The sequence below is a fragment of the Mirounga angustirostris genome, unplaced genomic scaffold (genome assembly GCF_029215605.1).
Source record: "Mirounga angustirostris isolate CCGP_5_RB_7025 unplaced genomic scaffold, mMirAng1.0.hap1 SCAF_12, whole genome shotgun sequence".
Classification (NCBI taxonomy): domain Eukaryota; kingdom Metazoa; phylum Chordata; class Mammalia; order Carnivora; family Phocidae; genus Mirounga; species Mirounga angustirostris.
Window position 1 is genome coordinate 14,783,934 of NW_026991720.1, and position 21,846 is coordinate 14,805,779.

Sequence of the window (21,846 nt, forward strand, 5' to 3'; positions counted from 1 at the left end):
CAGACTGGATAAAAAACAAAACCCATCAATATGCTGTCTGCAAGAGACTCATTTTAGACTCAAAGACACCCCCAGATTGAAAGTGAGGGGGTGGAAAACCATTTACCATGCTAATGGACACCAAAAGAAAGCTGGGGTGGCAATCCTTATATCAGACAAATTAGATTTTTAAACCAAAGACTGTAATAAGAGATGACAAAGGACACTATATCCTACTTAAAGGGTCTATCCAACAAGAAGATCTAACAATTGTAAATATCTATGCCCCTAACACAGGAACAGCCAATTATATAAGGCAATTAATAACAAAAGCAAAGAAACACATTGACAACAAAACAATAATAGTGGGGGACTTTAACACACCCCTCACTGAAATGGACACATCATCTAAGCAAAAGATCAACAAGGAAATAAAGACTTTAAATGACACACTGGACCAAATGGACTTCACAGACATATTCAGAACATTCCATCCCAAAGCAACGGAATACACATTCTTCTCTAGTGCCCATGGAACATTCTCCAGAATCAATCAAATCCTAGGTCATAAATCAGGTCTCAACTGGTACCAAAAGACTGGGATCATTCCCTGCCTATTTTCAGACCACAATGCTTTGAAACTAGAACTCAATCACAAGAGGAAAGTTGGAAAGAACTCAAATACATGGAGGCTAAAGAGCATCCTACTAAAGAATGAATGGGTCAACCAGGAAATTAAAGAAGAATTTAAAAAATTCATGGAAACCAATGAAAATGAAAATACAACTGTTCAAAATCTTTGGGATACAGCAAAGGCAGTCCTAAGAGGAAAGTACATAGCAATACAAGCCTTTCTCAAGAAACAAGAAAGGTCTCAAGTACACAACCTAACCCTACACCTAAAGGAGCTGGAGAAAGAACAGCAAATAAAGCCTACACCCAGCAGAAGAGAAATAATAAAGATCAGAGAAGAAATCAATGAAATAGAAACCAAAAGAACAGTTGAACAGATCAACAGAACTAGGAGCTGGTCCTTTGAAAGAATTAACAAGATTGATAAACCCCTGGCCAGACTTATCAAAAAGAAAAGAGAAATGACCCAAATCAACAAATCATGAATGAAAGAGGAGAGATCACAACCAACACCAAAGAAATACAAACAATTATAAGAACATATTATGAGCAATTCTATGCCAGCAAATTAGATAACCTGGAAGAAATGAATGCATTCCTAGAGATGTATCAACTACCAAAACTGAACCAGGAAGAAAAGGAAAACCTGAACAGACCTATAACCGCTAAGGAAATTGAAGCAGTCATCAAAAATCTCCCAACAAACAAAAGCCCAGGGCCAGATGGCTTCCCAGGGGAATTCTACCAAACATTTCAAGAAGAATTAATACCTATTCTTCTGAAACTGTTCCAAAAAATAGAAATGGAAGGAAAACTTCCAAACTCATTTTATGAGGCCACCATTACCTTGATCCCAAAACCAGGCAAAGACCCCATCAAAAAGGAGAATTACAGACCAATATCCTTGATGAACATAGAGGCAAAAATTCTCACCAAAATACTAGCCAATAGGATCCAACAGTACGTTAAAAGGATTATTCACCACGACCAAGTGGGATTTATCCCTGAGCTGCAAGGTTGGTTCAACATCCGCAAATCAATCAACGTGATACAATACATTAACAAAAGAAAGAACAAGAATCATATGATCCTCTCAACAGATGCAGAAAAAGCATTTGACAAAGTACAGCATCCTTTCTTGATCAAACTCTCCAGAGTATAGGGATAGAGGGTACATACCCCAATATCATAAAAGCCATCTATGAAAAACCTACAGCGAATATCATTCTCAATGGAGAAACACTGAGAGCTTCCCCCTAAGGTCAGGAATGTGGCAGGGATGTCCACTATCACCACTGCTATTCAACATAGTATTAGAAGTCCTAGCCACAGCAATCAGACAACAAAAAGAAATAAAAGGCATCCAAATTGGCAAAGAAGTCAAACTCTTACTCTTTGCAGATGATATGATACTTTATGTGGAAAACCCAAAAAACTCCACCCCAAAACTGCTAGAACTCATGCAGGAATTCAGTAAAGTGACAGGATATAAAATCAATGCACAGAAATCAGTGGCATTCCTATACACCAACAACAAGACAGAAGAAAGAGAAATTAAGGACTCGATCCCATTTACAATTGTACCCAAAACCATAAGATACCTAGGAATAAATCTAACCAAAGAGGCAAAGGATCTGTACTCAGAAAACTATAAAATACTCATGAAAGAAATTGAGGAAGACACAAAGAAATGGAAAAACGTTCCATGCTCATGGATTGGAAGAACAAATATTGTGAAGATGTCAATGCTACCTAGAGCAATCTACACATTCAATGCAATCCCCATCAAAATACCATCCACTTTTTTCAAAGAAATGGAACAAATAATCCTAAAATTTGTATGGAACCAGAAAGACCCCACATAGCCAGAGGAATGTTGAAAAAGAAAAGCAAAGCTGGCGGCATCACAATTCCGGACTTCCAGCTCTATTACAAAGCTGTCATCATCAAGACAGTATGGTACTGGCACAAAAACAGACACATAGATTAATGGAACAGAATAGAGAGCCCAGAAATGGACCCTCAACTCTATGGTCAAATAATCTTTGACAAAGCAGGAAAGAATGTCCAATGAAAAAAAACCAGTCTCTTCAACAAATGGTGTTGGGAAAATTGGACAGCCACATGCAGAAGAATGAAACTGGACCATTTCCTTACACCACACACAAAAATAGACTCAAAATGGTTGAAAGACCTAAATGTGAGACAGGAGTCCATCCAAATCCTAAAGGAGAACACAGGCAGCAACCTCTTCGACCTCAGCCACAGCAACTTCTTCCTAGAAACATTGCCAAAGGCAAGGGAAGCAAGGGCAAAAATGAACTATTGGGACTTCATCAAGATAAAAAGCTTTTGCAGAGCAAAAGAAACAGTCAAGAAAACCAAAAGACAACCGACAGAATGGGAGAAGATATTTGCAAATGACATATCAGATAAAGGGCTAGTATCCAAAATCTATAAAGAACTTATCAAACTCAACACCCAAAGAACAAAGAATCCAATCAAGAAATGGGCAGAAGACATGAACAGACATTTTTCCAAAGAAGACATCCAAATGACCAACAGACACATGAAAAAGTGCTCAACTTCGCTCGGCATCAGGGAAATCCAAATCAAAACCTCAATGATATACCACCTTACACCAGTCAGAATGGCTAAAATTAACAAGTCAGGAAACGCCAGATGTTGGCGGGGATGCGGAGAAAGGGGAACCCTCCTACACTGTTGGTGGGAATGCAAGCTGGTGTAACCACTCTGGAAAACAGTATGGAGGTTCCTCAAAAAGTTGAAAATAGAGCTACCATATGATCCAGCAATTGCACTACTGGGTATTTACCCCAAAGATACAAATGTAGGGATCTGGGGCGCCTGGGTGGCTCAGTTGGTTAAGCGACTGCCTTCGGCTCAGGTCACGATCCTGGAGTCCCGGGATCGAGTCCCGCATCGGGCTCCCTGCTCGGCAGGGAGTCTGCTTCTCCCTCTGACCCTCCTCCCTCTCATGCTCTCTGTCTCTCATTCTCTCTGTCTCAAATAAATAAATAAAATCTTAAAAAAAACAAAAAAAAAACAAATGTAGGGATCTGAAGGGTTTCGTGCACCCGATGTTTATAGCAGCAATGTCCACAATAGCCAAACTGTGGAAAGAGCCAAGATGTCCATTGAGAGATGAATGGATAAAGAAGATGTGGTGTATATATACAATGGAATATTATGCAGCCATCAAAAGGAATGAGATCTTGCCATTTGCAACGACGTGGATGGAACTGGAGGGTGTTATGCTGAGTGAAATAAGTCAATCAGAGAAAGACATGTATCATATGACCTCACTGATATGGGGAATTCTTAATCTCAGGAAACAAACTGAAGGTTGTTGGAGTGGGGGGTGAGGTGGGAGGGATGGGGTGGCTGGGTGATAGACACTGGGGAGGGTATGTGCTAGGGTGAGCTCTGTGAATTGTGCAAGACTGCTGAATCACAGATCTGTACCTCTGAAACAAATAATGCAATATATGTTAAGAAAAAAAAAAAGAAGAAGAAGATAGGAGGAGGGGAAAAATGAAGGGGGGGAAATCGGAGGGGGAGACGAACCATGAGAGACGATGGACTCTGAAAAACAAACTGAGGGTTCTAGAGGGGAGGGGGTGGGAGGATGGGTTAGCCTGGTGATGGGTATTAAAGAGGGCACGTTCTGCATGGAGCACTGGGTGTTATGCACAATGAATCATGGAACACTACATCTAAAACTAATGATGTAATGTATGGTGATTAACATAACAATAAAATTTTTTTTTAAAAAGAGTGTTTATGGTTTGCCTCTCTTTTTTTTTTTTTGCCTCTCTTTTTTTTCTTTCCCCTATGTGCATCTATTTTTTTCACTCTGGAAAACAGTATGGAGGTTCCTCAAAAAGTTAAAGATAACAATGTTTTTAAACAGAATCATTCGAATGCATCAAAAGCATGTACCCACCTCTTCACCCTCACTGGTATTGCCTGTTGCAGCTTTGGCTTGGGCGTAATTAAAGTTAAAGATGTCATCATTGTAGAAGTAACTCTGAAAAACATCCCAAGAATAGGTCACATTGAGTATTAACATACCAATATAACATATCAATTATACTAGATAAACTCAAAAATAATTTTAAGGAATTAGCTGACACCTTCAATGTCACTATAGTAAAAGGGCCATCTCTAAAAGTATCTTTTTTTTTTTTTAAAGATTTTATTTATTTATCAGAGAGAGAGAGAGCACAAAGCAGGGGGAGCGGCAGGCAGAGGGAGAAGCAGGCTCCCTGTGGAGTGAGGATCCCAATGTGGGACAAGATTCCAGGACCCTGGGATCATGACCTGAGCCAAAGGCAGACACTTAACCAACTGAGTCACCCAGGTGTCCCTCTAAAAGTACTTACTTCTGACGCATTATATATTTTGTAGACAAACTCATCTAGAAAATTCTATACTGACCTTAAATGAGTTGAGGTATATCAAGACATCATCAAATTGCTTAAGCAGAAAGAAACAGGAAGCCATGCACTGCCTCCCAGGTATTGTATCTGAAATGGAATGGGAAAAGAAACCAGGTATATTCATGAAACTGAAAGTTCTCTTTAGCTGAAATTTGAGTTACTTTATAATTTAGAGATAGGAATGTATTCCAAGACATCTTTCCAGATTCTGAAATTATAGATTCTATTCAGTGGACAAAACCTCATCATAATGGAGGTCACAGTACTTGAGAGTGACAATGATCTCTCTTGGGGCTAACTCACAGACTCCAGAATGAACACCCACCCTGCAGGGTACAGTATTCCTCAGATGTTTTTCCAGGGCTTTGAGTCTCTCACCCACTCTGACACGTGCACATTCAACTAACATGGCTTAGTCTCCATCATCACTCATCTAAGACAACCCAGCACTTCCAATCCCAAATGGAGAAATCATTTGCCATGGAACCATCTGGTCTTGATCCTGACCAACTTTCTGTCTGTTTTTGGATTCCTGTTTGAGATAGTAGAGAATTAGTTTAACCCCCACCCTTGCCACTGGCACTCCTATTCATTCTTGCTCTGTTCAATTTTTCCCCCAGAGCACTTACTACAGTCAGATATACTATATAATCTCTTTCTTTATTGGGGTTATTGTCTGTCCCACTAGACTGTATGCTCCACAAGGATGGAGTACTTGTTTGTTTTGTTTACTACTATATCCCCAACACTTCAATAAATTTTTGTTGTATGAATGAATCAAATGAAGAAAGGAAATATTATTCAATAAATGGTTTCAGTGAAACATCTGAAAGAAAATGAATATTCAGGGATGATAAAAATATTTAACAACTAGTTCACCCCAAATACTGTTCGTCAAAATAGATGCTGGCCTTAGACAACTGGTACAAATAGCCATATCAGTTCATACTGGCTAACTATCAGCCCTTTTAATAGCCCTTCTTCCTAAAATCTTACACTCAATCTTGACTGATGAAGTCAATACTTTAATAATAAAAATGAAGCAACAAAACTATTGGTGGGAAATATAAGTGAATATTATATAACTGTGGAGGCACAAAAGCACTTTCTAAGCTAGATACCTATGTAAGATATCATTATAAAAAGATAAGCTTCGATAAGATTTAAATATTTTTACATGTGAAAAAAATACCATAGGGAAAATTAAAAAGCAAATGACCCACCGAAAAATATCTATGACATGATGAAAGTCGAATATATAAAGAGCTCTTGAAAAATCAATAAAACACAAAAAGATGAAAAAACATTCCATGCTCATGGATCGGAAGAATAAACATTGTTAAAATGTCTTTGCTACCCAGAGCAATCAATACCTTCAATGCCATCCCGATCAAAATTCCAATGACATTTTTCAAAGTGTTGGAACAAACAATCCTAAAATTTGTATGGAATCCGAAAAGACCCCGAATCGCCAAGGACATGTTGAAAAAGAAAAACAAAGCTGGGGGCATCATGTTGCCCGATTTCAAGCTATACTACAAAGCAGTGATCACCAAGACAGCATGGTACTGGCACAAAAACATACATATAGACCAATGGAACAGAATAGAGAGCCCAGATATGGACCCTCAACTCTATGGTCAAATAATCTTCGACAAAGCAGGAAAAAATATGCAATGGAAAAAAGACAGTCTCTTCAATAAATGGTGCTGGGAAAATTGGACAGCCACATGCAGAAGAATGAAACTTGACCATTCTCTAACACCATACACAAAGATAAACTCAAAATGGATAAAAGACCTCGATGTGAGACAGTAATCCATCAAAATCCTAGAGGAGAACATAGGCAGTAACTTCTTTGACATCGGCCACAGCAACTTCTTTCAAGATACATCTCCAAGGGGCGCCTGGGTGGCTCAGTCGTTAAGCGTCTGCCTTCGGCTCAGGTCATGATCCCAGAGTCCTGGGATTGAGCCCCACATCAGGCTCCCTGCTCCACAGGAAGCCTGCTTCTCCCTCTCCCACTCCCCCTCCCCCTGCTTGTGTTCCCTCTCTGGCTGTCTTTCTCTCTGTCAAATAAATAAAACCTTAAAAAAAAAAAAAAGATACATCTCCAAAAGCTAGTGAAACAAAAGCAAAAATGAACTTTTGGGGCTTCATCAAGATAAAAACTTCTGCACAGCAAAGGAAACAGTCAACAAAACAAAGAGGCAACCCACAGAATGGGAGAAGATATTTGCAAATGACACTACAGATAACGGGCTGGTATCCAAGATTTATAAAGAACTTCTCAAACTCAACACCCAAAAAACAAATAATCAAGTCAAAAAATGGGCAGAAGACATGAACAGACACTTCTCCAAAGAAGACATTCAAATGGCTAACAGACACATGAAAAAATGTTCATCATCATTAGCCACCAGGGAAATTCAAATCAAAACCACATTGAGGGGGCACCTGGGTGGCTCAGTCGTTAAGCGTCTGCCTTCAGCTCAGGTCATGATCCCAGGGTCCTGGGATCAAGCCCCGCATCGGGCTCCTTGCTCAGCGGGAAGCCTGCTTCTCCCTCTCCCACTCCCCCTGCTTGTGTTCCCTCTCTCGCTGTCTCTCTCTCTGTCAAAAAATAAATAAAATCTTTAAAAAAAAAAAAAAAACCACACTGAGATACCACCTTACACCAGTTAGAATGGCAAAAATTGACAGGGCAAGAAACAACAAATGGTGGAGAAAGGGGAACCCTCTTACACTGTTGGTGGGAATGCAAGTTGGTACAGCCACTTTGGAAAACAGTGTGGAGGTGCCTCAAAAAATTAAAAATAGAGCTACCCTATGACCCAGCAATTGCACTCCTGGGTATTTACCCCAAAGACACAGATGTAATGAAAAGAAGGGCCATAGGCACCCCAATGTTCGTAGCAGCAATGTCTGCAATAGCCAAACTGTGGGAAGTCGAAATGCCCTTCAACAGATGAATGGATAAAGAAGATGTGGTCCATATATACAATGGAATATTACTCAGCCATCAGAAAGGATGAATATCCAACTTTTACATCAACATGGATGGGACTGGAGGAGATTATGCTAAGTGAAATAAGTCAAGCAGAGAAAGTCAATTATCATACTGTTTCACTTATTTGTGGAACATAAGGAATAGCATGGAGGACATTAGGAGAAGGAAGGGAAAAATGAAGGGGGGAAAATTGGAGGGAGAGATGAACCATGAGAGACTATGGACTCTGAGAAACAAACTGAGGGTTTTAGAGGGGAGGAGGGTCGGGGGATGGGTTAGCCCGGTGATGGGTATTAAGGAGGGCTCATACTGCATGGAGCAGTGGGTGTTATATCAAAACAATGAATCACGGGTCACTACATCAAAAACTAATGATGTATTGTATGGTGACTAACATAATAAAATAAAATAAAAAAAAAAGAAAAATCAATAAAAGTTAACATTTCAGATCAAAAACAGAATCAAATTTTAAAAACTCTCATGAACTAAAGATTATATTCATTCTCTTCTATTTATATAATCTCTCATCCCACTTCAGCTGAGATGTTGAGAAGAGCTAACCCAATATTCTCTCTTGTGTCTTTCCCACAGGACCTCCTACTTGATACTTTGATACTTTTCTTTCATGTCTGACACATGTAGCCCTGGACAGAGACTCAAACTTCACCAGTCAATATATGACCAACTCCAATTATGAATCATGTGAATGAGTACTGATTTCAGACATACCACACTCACTCGCTGACCCTCCCACCAGCTGGAAGAACTGCTGGGCAATTTTCATATGGTCCCTCTGAAAAACAAAGCAGAGTTGAGATAGCTGACAGAAGCTGAAAATATTTTATTTGTATTACACTTTATGGTTTTAAAATATGTGCCAGGATTTAACATATGCCCTTGTTTTACATCCTCTCCCAAACAAACTAATTTTTATTAGCATAAGCACTAGAGAATCATAACCTGAAACTAAATTAAAATCTACCCTGGGTCAGATAAAAAAGGAAGAAAAAAAATCCAATCCCCAAACTCTATCCTAAAAATAACTTCATTAAATGAACTCATTCATTTAGTCATTCATTCACACATTCAACAGATACTGCTCTTTTATCATATATTAGACCTTGTGGTAGGAGCCACAGTTATAAGGAGTATTAATTCAATACACTCATTCACTTATTCAATAACTATTTACTCCCTATTTGCTATACAAGGCACTGTAGAGTGAGCTAGAGATAAAAATATTTATTTATATCCACTTTGTTCCCAAAAGAACTTAATGTGTCATATTCAGATGAATAAGAACTTAATTTTAAACAATGTTGGGGTGTTTATAAAAGTCTTTGCCAAAGAAACAACTATCCCCATTTTACAGATGCCAAAATTAGAGCTCAGGGGTGTGCAAGGTTAACCAAATTCCCTGAAAATAACAATGAAGCTGTGCAATGATTTTCAGTTATTATTAGATAGAAACACTGCTTAAAATTTGGGCTTTTAAAAGAGGAAACAGCAATTCTTAGAGTTAAAGCTTTCTTTCTTTCTTTTTTTTTTTTTTTTGTCTTTAAATCACAGAATTCTTTTTATAATGGAATCTGGGTTGGGGGATATGGAGACAGGAAAGGAAATGTAGATAAGCCTATTTGTGAGCTTACTGCTGGTTGAACTTTAACATTCATTTTGATCTTTTCCACACACTATAACTGCAACTATAGATTACCAGTGATTTCATACTCACCGAACCCATTTCCTGGCCAAGGGCCGCATTGACCACTCCTTTGAGGATATACTCCTGGCAACATGCAATAACACTAATTAATTTCCGAAGAATGCGTAGCTATGAAAATTAATTTCAACTTAATGTTCTATATATATTATCAAAAGTTACCCAGAGTCACTTTTCTCTGTTCCATCCCTGGCTTGAATGAAAGAATTAGGAGACTTTCATTTGGTTTTCAGGAAAGTGTCCATATAATAGAATTCACCATATTTGTAAATTTACAATCTTAAGCAGAAAAACTCAGTGGAAACCTTGAGAAGTTTTATTTCAACTCAGTGGAAAAAATTAACAATAAAACATTTACGTAATAATTTTTATCACTTTATTAGCCACTGCCATTCTTTGTGACTACATCATATATATTATCTTCCCTTTCTAATCATATAATAACTTTTATTTGCTAAAAATCCTTTTCCTAAAAAAAAAGTATCCTCTGATCTCCATTTGTAAGGTATTATCTCTTTTGGAGCCCTGGAGCCTCACCTTCATCGCTGTCAGACTTGGCTCTATTCTTTGATAGATACCTTCCTTAGAAGCTTTATAAATTTTTTATGTAGGTACTATTTTTATTTAAAAGGGTTCATAAAAAGAGCAGTACAAAAGATGCTGAAACTTTTAATACCCTGGAGAAATGTATCTGTTTAGATTTCATGGGGTCTAGAAACATTTCAGTCTTTCATTCAGTAAGTGCAATGTCTGTTACATGCCTAGTGTACATAGTGTTGGAAATACAAACAGACACAGGCCCTGACTGCAAAGAGCTAATAACAATCCAGTAGGGGAGAAAGACAAGTTACAATTATACTAATGAGATAAGTTTCTATATCTTGTTAGTTCCATCAGAATTCTAGATTTTAGTTTTTTCAAACCTCATCCATTTGGAGGAAATGACCACATATAAGGGAGTTTAAAAACATTAAAAAATCCATAATGTTCGGGGCGCCTGGGTGGCTCAGTCGTTAAGCATCTGCCTTCGGCTCAGGTCATGATCCCAGGGTCCTGGGATCGAGCCCCGCATCAGGTTCCCTGCTCTGCGGGAAGCCTGCTTCTCCTTCTCCCACTCCCCCTGCTTGTGTTCCCTCTCTGTCAAATAAATAAAATCTTTAAAAAAAAAAAATCCAGAATGTTCATTTTCATATCAAAAGTCTCACAGGACATTCCTAAATCAATATTTATGGTCTTTCCCGAGATTCTACAAGCTGGAATCTTCTCTAATATGCCTTCCTGCTATCTTTCTGAAATTCTACTTTCAACAGAAGTTGGTTAGTAAAATGGTAACACATTTTCAGTTACCTGAGGAGTAGTAGGTTCCAGATCCTTAATTAAGTTATAAGCTTCTTGTACATCATCTGAAATACAAGAAATAAGTAGCTATAATAGTCTGTATTCCAGCAAACCCTTCTGAAACAGTCCCGAAAAGGTAAGATCCTTCAGCATTCAAACGTTCATGGGAGGTATGATTTGTTTTATCTGTCCTCTAACTCTCCATCAAGTTCAATGTGGAGTAATTATCCTAAATATAACCAAATATCTTAGGAAACCTGTAAGTCATGAAGCACCTAAAAAAATGTTCAAGCTAAGAATATGGATTGGGTATTAAATAGCAATGGCATTGTAGTTATATAAGTAAAACAGCCAAAATCTTAAAAAGACAATATATATTAAGTATGTAGGAGTGAAATGACATGAAGTCTGGGATTTGCTTTAAGACGTTTCAGCAACAAAAAGGGACAGGGAGAAAGGATGAAAGAAGGGCAATATTTTGAAGACTGTTGAATCTGGAATGAATATTTTGGGTGTGCATTTTGGGTGTTTAAACTATTTTGCTTAGTTCGAAAAATTTTATAATAAATAATTTCTAAAATATGTAAGATATTTAATTCTTATCCAAATGCCTATTTCTTTGTGCTTCCATATCAAATAGAACGGTTTGCAAGTTCATGTTCTTATTTTAATAAACACTTACATTTTCCCCAGTGAGGAATATGTTGTCTGGTTGGTGTCTGCCATGCACCTAAAAAGGCCCACACTGTCAGTCCAGGGTCCATGACAGAGTGCCACCACCAATGCATGGTAGCTACTATCCTGTACTCAAAACTGTCAGATCAGAGACTGCTTAGGCACGTGTCTAACAATTTTAACCTTACTTAGGGGCAGTAAATATCACATTAGCTTTGAATCATAGTATTTCTCATAAGAAGCTGGAAGCACAAAGAAACAGAAAGGCAGACAATTAGAGCAAATATGATAAAAAAAAGAAACTCAAGAAAATGTGGATGTGCCTTACACATAGAAAAAGAACCACAAGGAAGGGGAAGTAAAAACCGTGGAAAAACTGAAATAGAATGGGTAGAGAACAAAAGACAGAAAAAGAAGAGGAAGAAAGAAAAACAGAATGAGGGAGAAGGTTGGAAGCAACAGAAGCGGAAAGAGGATAAAGAGAAAAGGCACAACAAATAAGTACCAATAAATTTGTTCTCTCCTATGAACCTGTTGCAGATATATTTTTGGAAGTATTATGGATTTTAAAAGTTAAGCAAGTAGTTCAGTTAGAGATTAAATGTTCTAAAATATCTCATTATAAGCAAAACCAAGACAAACTTTTCTTACCTTGACGAAGGTAGTAAATCACTAAGTTTAACCGAGCTTCAGGAATGACATCAACCAGGGGAGGCAAAACCTGCAAAGCCCCTTCACCTCCTCGGAAAACAACCTAAAGATAGACAAAGTCTGTTACTACAGCAATAAGTATGAATATATTTATTGGTGGAAATGTTTAATTAAGGAGTTGCCACTTATAACTGGGTACTCAGTTATTCCTTGAATATATTTTTGAAGCTCTCAGTATACACACCACCTTGACCCTATTGAAAGCAAGCTATTACCTAAATTATAATAAATGTAAGAAACAGAATAAAGGCATAAACCTATTGTATACCTTTCCTTTTCTCTTCATAAGAACTGCAGAAAATTTTTTTTTTCTAAAGATTTTATTTATTTATTTGACGGAGAGAGAGATAGCGAGAGCAGGAACATAAGCAGGGGGAGTGGGAGAGTGAGAAGCAGGCTTCCCGCTGAGCAGGGAGCCCAATGAGGGGCTCGATCCCAGGGCCCTGGGATCACAACCCAGGCCGAAGGCAGATGCCTAATGACTGAACCACCCAGGCGCCCCAAGAACTGCAGAAAACTCTTAAAGTACCCCAAAATTAGTAAAACATTTTTCTAGACAGATACTCTGTATCAAAAGCTCCGCGAAGGGGGTGCCTGGGTGGCTCAGTCAGTTAAGCATCCAATTCTTTTTTTTTTTTAATGGTTTTATTTATTTATCAGAGAGAGAGCACACCCACAAGCAGGGTTAGGGGCAGAGGAAGAAGAAGAGGGAGAAGCAGACTCCCTGTTGAGCATGGAGCCTGATCCGAGGACCCTGAGATCATGACCCAAGCTGAAGGCAGAGGCTTAACCAACTGAGTCACCCAGGTGCCCCAAGCATCTAACTCTTGGGATTTTGGCTCAGGTCATGATCTCAGGGTTGTAGGATCGAGCCCCATGTTGGTCTCTGCTGGGCATGGAGTCTGCTTGGGATTCTCTCTCCCTCTCCCTCTGGCCCTCCCCACTTGCTCTCCCTTTCTAAAAACAAACAAACAAGCTCCATGAAGGAATTTATATAACCTTTCTGAGCCTATTTCCTCATCTCTAAATGGCATTAATAATGTCTACCTTTCAGGACTATTATGAGGACTGAATGAGTTAAAATGGGCTAAATGTGTGGTACATAGTAGGTAACATTTAATTAACTCCGTAAATACTCAGAAGCACCTACCATATGCCTGGAATTGTAGTAAGCACTGGGGTTACAGCAGGAATGAATTACTCCCGTCACTACATAGGCTACACTCAACTGGGGAGAGAGCCTCAAACAGCAAACCCATAAGTATTATGTTATATGACAGTAAATGCTATAGAGAAGAGCTAAAACAAAATACCATTCAGGAAAGCAGTTTTGTGCACTGTTGTGTACCCAGAGCCTAGCACAGTGTCTGGCACATAGGAAGTTGTTTCACAAATAAATATACAGAAATCAAGGCCATCAGACATGAGCTACCTAATCTCTCCTTTCTAATTCAAAAATATCCACTTGGTCATCTTTCTTGATTCTTCCTCATCTGAGATGTTCCCTTCTTTTGCTAAGATTAATTCTTCTACTTGTCTTCTTGATCTCATGACTTTAAAAAAAATTAATTCCAGTATAATTAATATACAGTGTTATATTAGTTATATTAGTTTCAGGTGTATAATATACATTACTCTGTTCATTGTGATAAGTGTAATCTTAAGCCCCATCACCTATTTCACCCGTCCTCCCACCCACCTCCCCTCTGCTAACCACCAGTTTGTCCTCTATAGTTAAGAGTCTGTTTTTTGGTTTGTCTTTTTCTTTCTTTATTTTGTTTCTTAAATTCCACATGAGTGAAATCATTTGGTATTTGTCTAACTGACTTATTTCACTTGGCATTATACTCTCTAGATCCATCCATGCTGTCCCAAATGGCAAGATTTCATTCATTTTTATGGGTGAATAATATTCCATGGTATCCACTGGAATCCATTGTATCCATTCTTCTTTATCCATTCATCTATTGATGGACACTGGGTCGCTTCCATATTTGGCTATTGTAAATAATGCTGCAAAAAACATAGGAGTGCATTTATTTTTTTGCATTAGTGTTTTCATGTCCTTTGGGTTCCACCCAGTAGTGGAATTACTGCATCACATGGTAATTCTATTTTTAATTTTTTGAGGAACCTCCTTACTGTTTTCCAGAGTGGCTGCACCAGTTTGCTTTCCCACCAACAGTGCACAAAGGTTCCTTTTTTCTCCACACCTTTGCCAACACTTGTTTCTTGTGTTTTTGAGTCTAGCCATTCTGACAGGTGTGAGGTGATATCTCACTGTGGTTTTGATTTGCATTGCCCTGATGATGAGTGATGTTGAGCATCTTTTCATGTGTCTGTTGGCCATCTGTATGTCTGTCTTCTTTGGAGAATGTCTGTTCAGGTCTTCTGCCCATTTTTAAATTAGATTATTTGGGTTTTTTTGGTGTTGAGTTGTAGAAGTTTTTTTTTGTTTTTTTTTTTAAGTATGCTCCACACCCAGTGTGGAACCCAAGGCAGGATTGAACTCACAACTCTGAGATCCAGAGGTGAACTGAGATCAAGAGCCAGACACTTAACCAACTGATTCACCCAGGTGCCTCAAGTTGTTTAAGTTCTTTACATATTTTGGATAATGTTTTTTGGATATGTCATTTGCAAATATCTTCTCCCACTCAATAGGTTGTCTTTCTGTTTTGTTATTTCCTTGGCTGTGCAGAAGCTTTTAATTTTGATGTAGTCCCAATAGTTTATTTTTGCTTTTATTGTGCTTGCCTCAGGGGACATATCTAGAAAAATGTTTTATGGCCGATGTCAGACAGATTGCTGCCTGTGCTCTCTTCTAGGATGTTTATGGTTTCAGGTCTCACATTTAGGTTCTTAATCCATTTGGAGTTTATTTTTGTGTATGTTGTAAGAAAGTGGTCCAGTTTCATTCTTTTGCATGTAGCTGTCCAGTTTGCCCAACATAATTTGTTGAAGAGACTTCTTCCCATTGCATATTCTTGCCTCCTTTGTCGAAGATTCATTGACCATATAATTGTGTGTTTATTTCTGGGTTCTCTATTCTGTTCTGTTGATTTATGTCTGTTTTTATGCCAGTACCACAGTATTTTGATTACTACAGCTTTGTCATATATCTTGAAATCTGGGATTGTGATATCTCCAGTTTTGTTCTTCTTTTTCAAGATTGTTTTGGCTATTTGGGGTCTCTTGTAGTTCCATACAAATTTAGGAACGTTTGTTCTAGTTCTGTGAAAAATGCTGTTGGTATTTTGATAGGGATTGCATTAAATCTGTAGATTGCTTTGGGTAGTATGGACATTTTGACAATGTTTGTTCTCCCAATCCAATGGATTCTCCTAACTTTCAACTCGATCTGGATCTTGTTTCTCTATTAATTATTCTATCTTCATTTGTCCTGGTCCTACTTCTCAACTTTAAACATACACAAACAAAAATCTTTCTCTTGGTGCCATTGTTCCCTCCGGATAGTACCCTATTTTTCTCCTTCCTTTCAATGCCACACTTCAAAACTGTGTGGCTTACTGCTTCAACCTTATTATTCTCTCACTCCTTAATTCCTATTCCCAGTACACTAGTGAACTTACTCTCACAAGTCATGAATTAACTCCTTTAACCAATTCAATGGATTCTTCTGTCCTCTTGCTCAATGAGGTGTCTGTAGTTTGGACACTGATGGCTGTAGCATGACCACAAAAGCATGATTTACTAAACACTCTTTGTTAGATACTGTGTAAAGTATCTTACATACATTACCTCATTTAATCCTCACAAGAAAATAAGGTAGGTACTGTAATTTCCCTTATGGCACATATGAGAACACTGAGTCTCAACAATGCTAAGGGACCTCACCCAAAGGTCCAAAGCTAGTACATGGTGTAGCTTGATTTTGACCTCAAGTCTGACTGCAAAAGCCAATGCTCAGAACAACCATTTATATCGCTTAGTATGTTTAGACTTTGTTTTAAACTATAAAAGTGATATTTGTTCATTGGAAAAAAACATATATAGTATTACAAAAGGACAAAGGACAATTTCCATACTCTTACTTCTCTCTTTAATCCCACTCTCCAAGGGTAATCTCTATTTACTAGCTGATATACCCCCTCTAGTCATATATACATATCGTGGTTCTTTACTCTGGCTGTACATTATATCCACCTGGGAAACTGTTAAGAAAAAAAATACTGATAGCTGAGCCCTAGCCCAACCATTAAATAAGAATCTCTGGGGGGTGGAGCCCATGCATCATTATTTTTAAAAACCTCCCAAGTGATTAAAATGTGCAGTTGTAAATGGCATTGCATTATCTAGGTGATATTTCCCATCCCCCCTTTCTTGTTTTATCTGCTTATTCTCCTTCCTTCAGCTCCTTAAACGCTCTCTTGGGACCATATTTTTCTCCTTTCTTCCATGTTTAGTTGTCAGAACTGTAGCTATCATTTCTCTTATGAAACTCCTAAATCTACTCTCCAGTCCTAATCTCTCTCCAAGCTTGATTTCCAGACTACTATCTCTAATACATCATTCTCCACAAAAATTTAAGTTGATAAACTAGATGAGAAGTGAAAAGAGGCAGAAGCTCATAATAGAAACTATCCAGAGAAAATTATATCTGTGATGGAGGCCTGAAATAGAGAAGGAATGGAATAAATATAAGACTTTGCCAAGAAAGAATCAGTAGGATTAAGTGACCAAGCAGATATCAGAGGTAAAGGGGAGGAGAGAGTCTCAGCAGAATTGGTGCTAAAAAGGGGAACAGAGAAATCAGAAGGAAAAGGTGTAGGTATTATTAATGCCATTTTCTGATGAGGGATCTGAAATTCAGCAATATTATGTAATTTTCCCAGTGTCCCCAGGTGTCTGAGTTGAAAGCATCTGCTCTGTGTCCACAATATTGCATTATCAATTAAACTTTACCTGAATATGGATACTTTTTTTTTATCAATGGCCGTCAGAGTCCAGCCTTAAGCCTGACCGCCTCTTTATTTTTTCCTTAAGACTTTCCTTTTCACTATGCCCCAGGACACACTTTCTGTTCTAGTAAGCTTAGCCTGCTCATAATCTTTCACATATGTCATTTTTGTTCTAACTCCATATCCTTGCCTTCAGCGAACCCTCTAAATCTCAGCCAGCCTTCAAAGATGAACTCGAGTTGGACTTTCACCAGAAAATCCTTCCCGTTTATTGTACCCCACAAGGATACATGTCTTTTGGTCTTTGCCAACAGAATGAACACTTGGACCTACACTGCCTTGCACTTCTTTCTAAATGTTATGTATGTATTACTGCTCTCCCAGGAGGGGTTTCCTTGAGGGAAGGACCTGATATCTAGAACTTAATTTTCTCTCCTCCATAGCAAGGAGGGGCTCACTTGGAGTAGAGAAGTATTTGTTGCAATATCTCCCTTCATTCACCCTTCTAACTGCTGGGAAATACCGAAGTAGGCTAAGACTCAGTTCAGTCAAGACAGGAAACTGCTATTCACCAGATTGTGCTTGATGAGTTCTTTAGCAAATTCAAAGGAAGAAGAAGCGTTGTCCATCAAGCTTTTGAGTTCTGCCTGAAATTGAAAAAGGAAAGGCTTAGGAAAATGACAAGTGTACAGTTCTTATGCCACATAATTGCACAATGTTTTATAGTTTACCAAGAGTTTAACATGCCATTTCATTCGTATTTCATTTGTTCCTCAGGACTCTAAGAGTCAGTGTGATTGTTAACCTCATTTTACAGATGAGAACATTGAGGCTTATAAACAATAAATGATTTGAAACTTACACTAAGCAGCAAGTTTGAAACTGGTAAGCCCACGTCTGAAGACTCCTACTTAATCTTTTCTTGCAGCGTCAAAGGTGATAAAGGAGCTAAACTTTTGAAAACTGGGGTTAATTCTTCAATCTGATCATTCCACCTATATCCCGAATTCTCACAGTACCTCCTTCCGGCTGCATTGGCCTTTTATTTACTTAGCACAATTAAAATACCTTCTCCTATTATTTATTAGACTTATCAGATCTCTTCTGTATTCTATTACCCCCTTCACTCCCTGTAGAACAAACGGTCAGTCATTTCCAGCATCTTCACTAACACCTTAGATTCACTTATCCTTCCTCAGCTTTCCGTTATTCCTACCTTGCCAATCTATAATTTTGAGTAATCTTCCTCTCCTCCTTTTTCAACTTCCATCAGTTAGGTAGCTAAGCTTCTCAGGATAAAATAATTAAATTCTTGATTGTTCTCACTAACCACTACAAACTTGTTCTATTTGATCTCATATGGGATTGCGCATCTGCTTCAGCAACCCTTTTATTAATCCCTTCTCTTGTCCACAGCAGCAATTCCAAAGTGTTTGGTAATATTAGGCTAGATCAGCAGTTTTCAAGCTTTTTGATCTCAGGATCTCTTTTATAATCTTAAAAATTATTAAGGATCCCAAAGAGCTTTTGTTTTAGTGGGTCATAGCCCACATAAATAGCCCACAGTACAATATATATTGTATTAGAAATTAAAACAGAAATTTTAAAGTATTCAATTAATCAAAAATAATAATAAGCCCACTACACATTAACATAAATATCTTTCACTTAAGAAAACTGCATTTACAAAACAAAAACTTAGTGAGAAGAGTAGTACTGTTTTATATTTTTGCAAATCTCTTTAATGTCTGGCTTAAAAGAGGACAGCTAGATTGGCATGTCTGCATCTGCATTTGATCTCTTTTGAAATTATGCCGTCTCTGGAAAGCTTCATGGCACACTTGAGCAAAGGAAAGTGAAAAGACAAAATCTTTTAGTATCATGAGGACAGTTCTGATTTCAGGCAGGGCCAGCCAGAACTGCGCCAAGTGAGATGCCTAGGGCACAGAATTTAAAGCAGAACTCACTGCACATGAAAAGATGTTCAGCATCATTAGTCATCAGAGAAATGCAAATCAAAACCACAAAGAGATTTCACTGCACATCCAATGGGATGGCTACAATAAAAAAGTCAGATAATAACTGCTGGCCAGGATGTAGAGAAATGGAAACTCCTATACACTGCTGGTGGGAATGTAAACTGGTGTAGCTACTTTGTAAAACAGTCTGGCAGTTCCTCAATTAAATATAGAGCTCCATATAACCTAACAATTCCACTCCTAGACATATACCCAAGAGAAATGGAAACACATCCAACACATGTCCAAGAACATGTACACAAATGCTTATAACAGCATTCATCAGTCATAATAGGCCAAAAGTGGAAATGACCCAAATGTCCATCAGCTGATGAATGGAAAAATAAAATGTAGTCTATCGATACAATAGAATATTATTTGGTCATAAAAATGAATGAAGTACTAATATAGGCTACAACATGAATAAATTTATAAACATGCTAAGTAAAAGAAGACAGTCATAAAAGTTCACATATTGTATATTACTTTTTAATGAAATATCCAGAATCAGCAAATCTAGAGTCAGAAAGCAGATTCACAATTGCTTGGGCTGGGGGAATGGAGGGCCAGGGGTTGATGGAGTTTCTAAGGGGCATGGGGTTTCTTTTTGAGGTAATGCAAATGCTCTAAAACTGTGGTGGTGATTGCACATATCTGTGAATATAATAAAAACCAATGAATTGTATACTTTAAAAGGGTGAATTATAGGGTCTGTGAGTTACATCTCAATGAAGATGTTAAACAATAAAACTATAAATGGAAGATATGGATCATCTTATCCATGTTAAAGTGAAAATGACCTTTCTAAAAGCATGACACCAATGATAGAAACCATGTAAGAAATATTCTGCATGAAACATATCCTTTTACATTCAAATTTTCTGTCCTTATATTTAAAACATATATTAGGGTTTTGTCTTTTCAATCTAATTTGCCAATCTTTGTCTTTTAATTGAGAAATTAAACCTTTTAGATATAATATATTTATAGGGGTGGCTGGCTGGCTCAGTCGATGGAGCATGCAATTCTTGGTCTTGGGGTTGTGAGTTTGAGCCCCATGCTGGGTGTAGAGATTACTTAAAAAAAATAAAATCTTAAAAAATAAATATAATATAGTATAAATATAGATAATTTGGATTTGAAAAAGGCAAAACAAGAAGGCTTTTAGAAGATAATACCAAGGGTGCCTGGTTGGCTCAGTCAGAAGAGCATGTGACTCTTGATCTCCGGGTCATGAGTTCAAGTACCACACCCGGGGTAGAGATTACATATTTTTAAAAAATAAATTTTTTCTTAAAAAAAGGAAGATAATACCGGAGAATATGATCTTGGGCCAGGAAATCATCTTAAACAAGATACAGAAAGCACCAAACATAAAGGAAAAGATAGATAGCTTTGACAATCTTTCTGCCTCCAAAATATGTGATAATTGTTAATATTTACTGAGAGTTGGGGCGCCTGGGTGGCTCAGATGGTTAAGCATCTGCCTTTGGCTCGGGTCATGATCCTGGGGTCCTGGGATCGAGCCCCACTTCGGGCTCCTGGCTCAGCCGGGAGTCTGCTTCTCCCTCTCCCTCTGCCTCTCCCACTGCTCATGCTCTCTCTCTCTCTCTCTCTGTATCTCTGTGTCTCAAATGAATAAATAAAATCTTTAAAATATATATATATATTTACTGAGAGTTTACTATGTATATCAAGTTAGAGACTTTACGTACATCATATCATTTAATTTTTACAGAGACCCATAATAAGTCAGTCTATTACTTTCCTTATTTTGCAGGTGATGCTTAAGGAGGTTAAGTAGTTCACTGAAAGCCACACACCTACCACCCAGAAGTGAATTTGGGGTCTATCTGATTTCAAAGCTCCTGCTCTTAATCACTGCTCTGGAGGCCTTCCCAGTTTGGGGGAAAAAGTTCTTTTAACTAGTTATCCTCTGAAACTAGCATTCCCCTTCCTTTCAGCAGCATCTTATTGTCACTGCTTCTACTGCTCCATGACCTACTTGTCATCCCTCTGCCATAGCCTTTATGACAAATCCCAATCCAAGCAATTACTCACCCATTCCTTATCTCGTTGTCATCTAGTTTCGAACCCCAATAATAATGATATCCTAATCAGAGTAGGACATTGTAGGAAATCCTATGAAACCCAATGGCTTTTTCTCAATCTTCATTTTTATTGACTTCTTCTGAACCTCCTCCTTCTTTATTTTTTTTTTTAAAGATTTTATTTATTTATTTGACAAAGAGAGACACGCGAGAGAGGGAACACAAGGAGGATAAGTGCGAGAGGGAGAAGCAGGCCTCCCGCCAAGCAGGGAGCCCGATGCGGGGCTCGATCCTAGGACCCTGGGATCATGACCTGAGTCAAAGGC

The 21,846-nt window shown here is 38.1% G+C and overlaps 1 protein-coding gene across 5 annotated transcripts in view; it reads right to left on the reverse strand.

Moving 5' to 3' along the window:
* Window positions 1-21,846, reverse strand: part of IFT56 (intraflagellar transport 56) — a 56,926-nt gene that overhangs the window by 15,539 nt on the left and 19,541 nt on the right. For all 5 annotated transcript variants that reach the window (XM_064574910.1, XM_064574906.1, XM_064574908.1 and 2 more), the window contains 7 exons: window positions 18,024-18,098; window positions 12,470-12,572; window positions 11,153-11,208; window positions 9,818-9,871; window positions 8,815-8,878; window positions 5,074-5,162; window positions 4,580-4,663 (listed from right to left, as the gene is read on the reverse strand). In XM_064574910.1, the coding sequence (XP_064430980.1) occupies window positions 4,580-4,663; window positions 5,074-5,162; window positions 8,815-8,878; window positions 9,818-9,871; window positions 11,153-11,208; window positions 12,470-12,572; window positions 18,024-18,098 (525 nt within the window). The remainder of the gene's footprint in view (window positions 1-4,579; window positions 4,664-5,073; window positions 5,163-8,814; window positions 8,879-9,817; window positions 9,872-11,152; window positions 11,209-12,469; window positions 12,573-18,023; window positions 18,099-21,846) is intronic.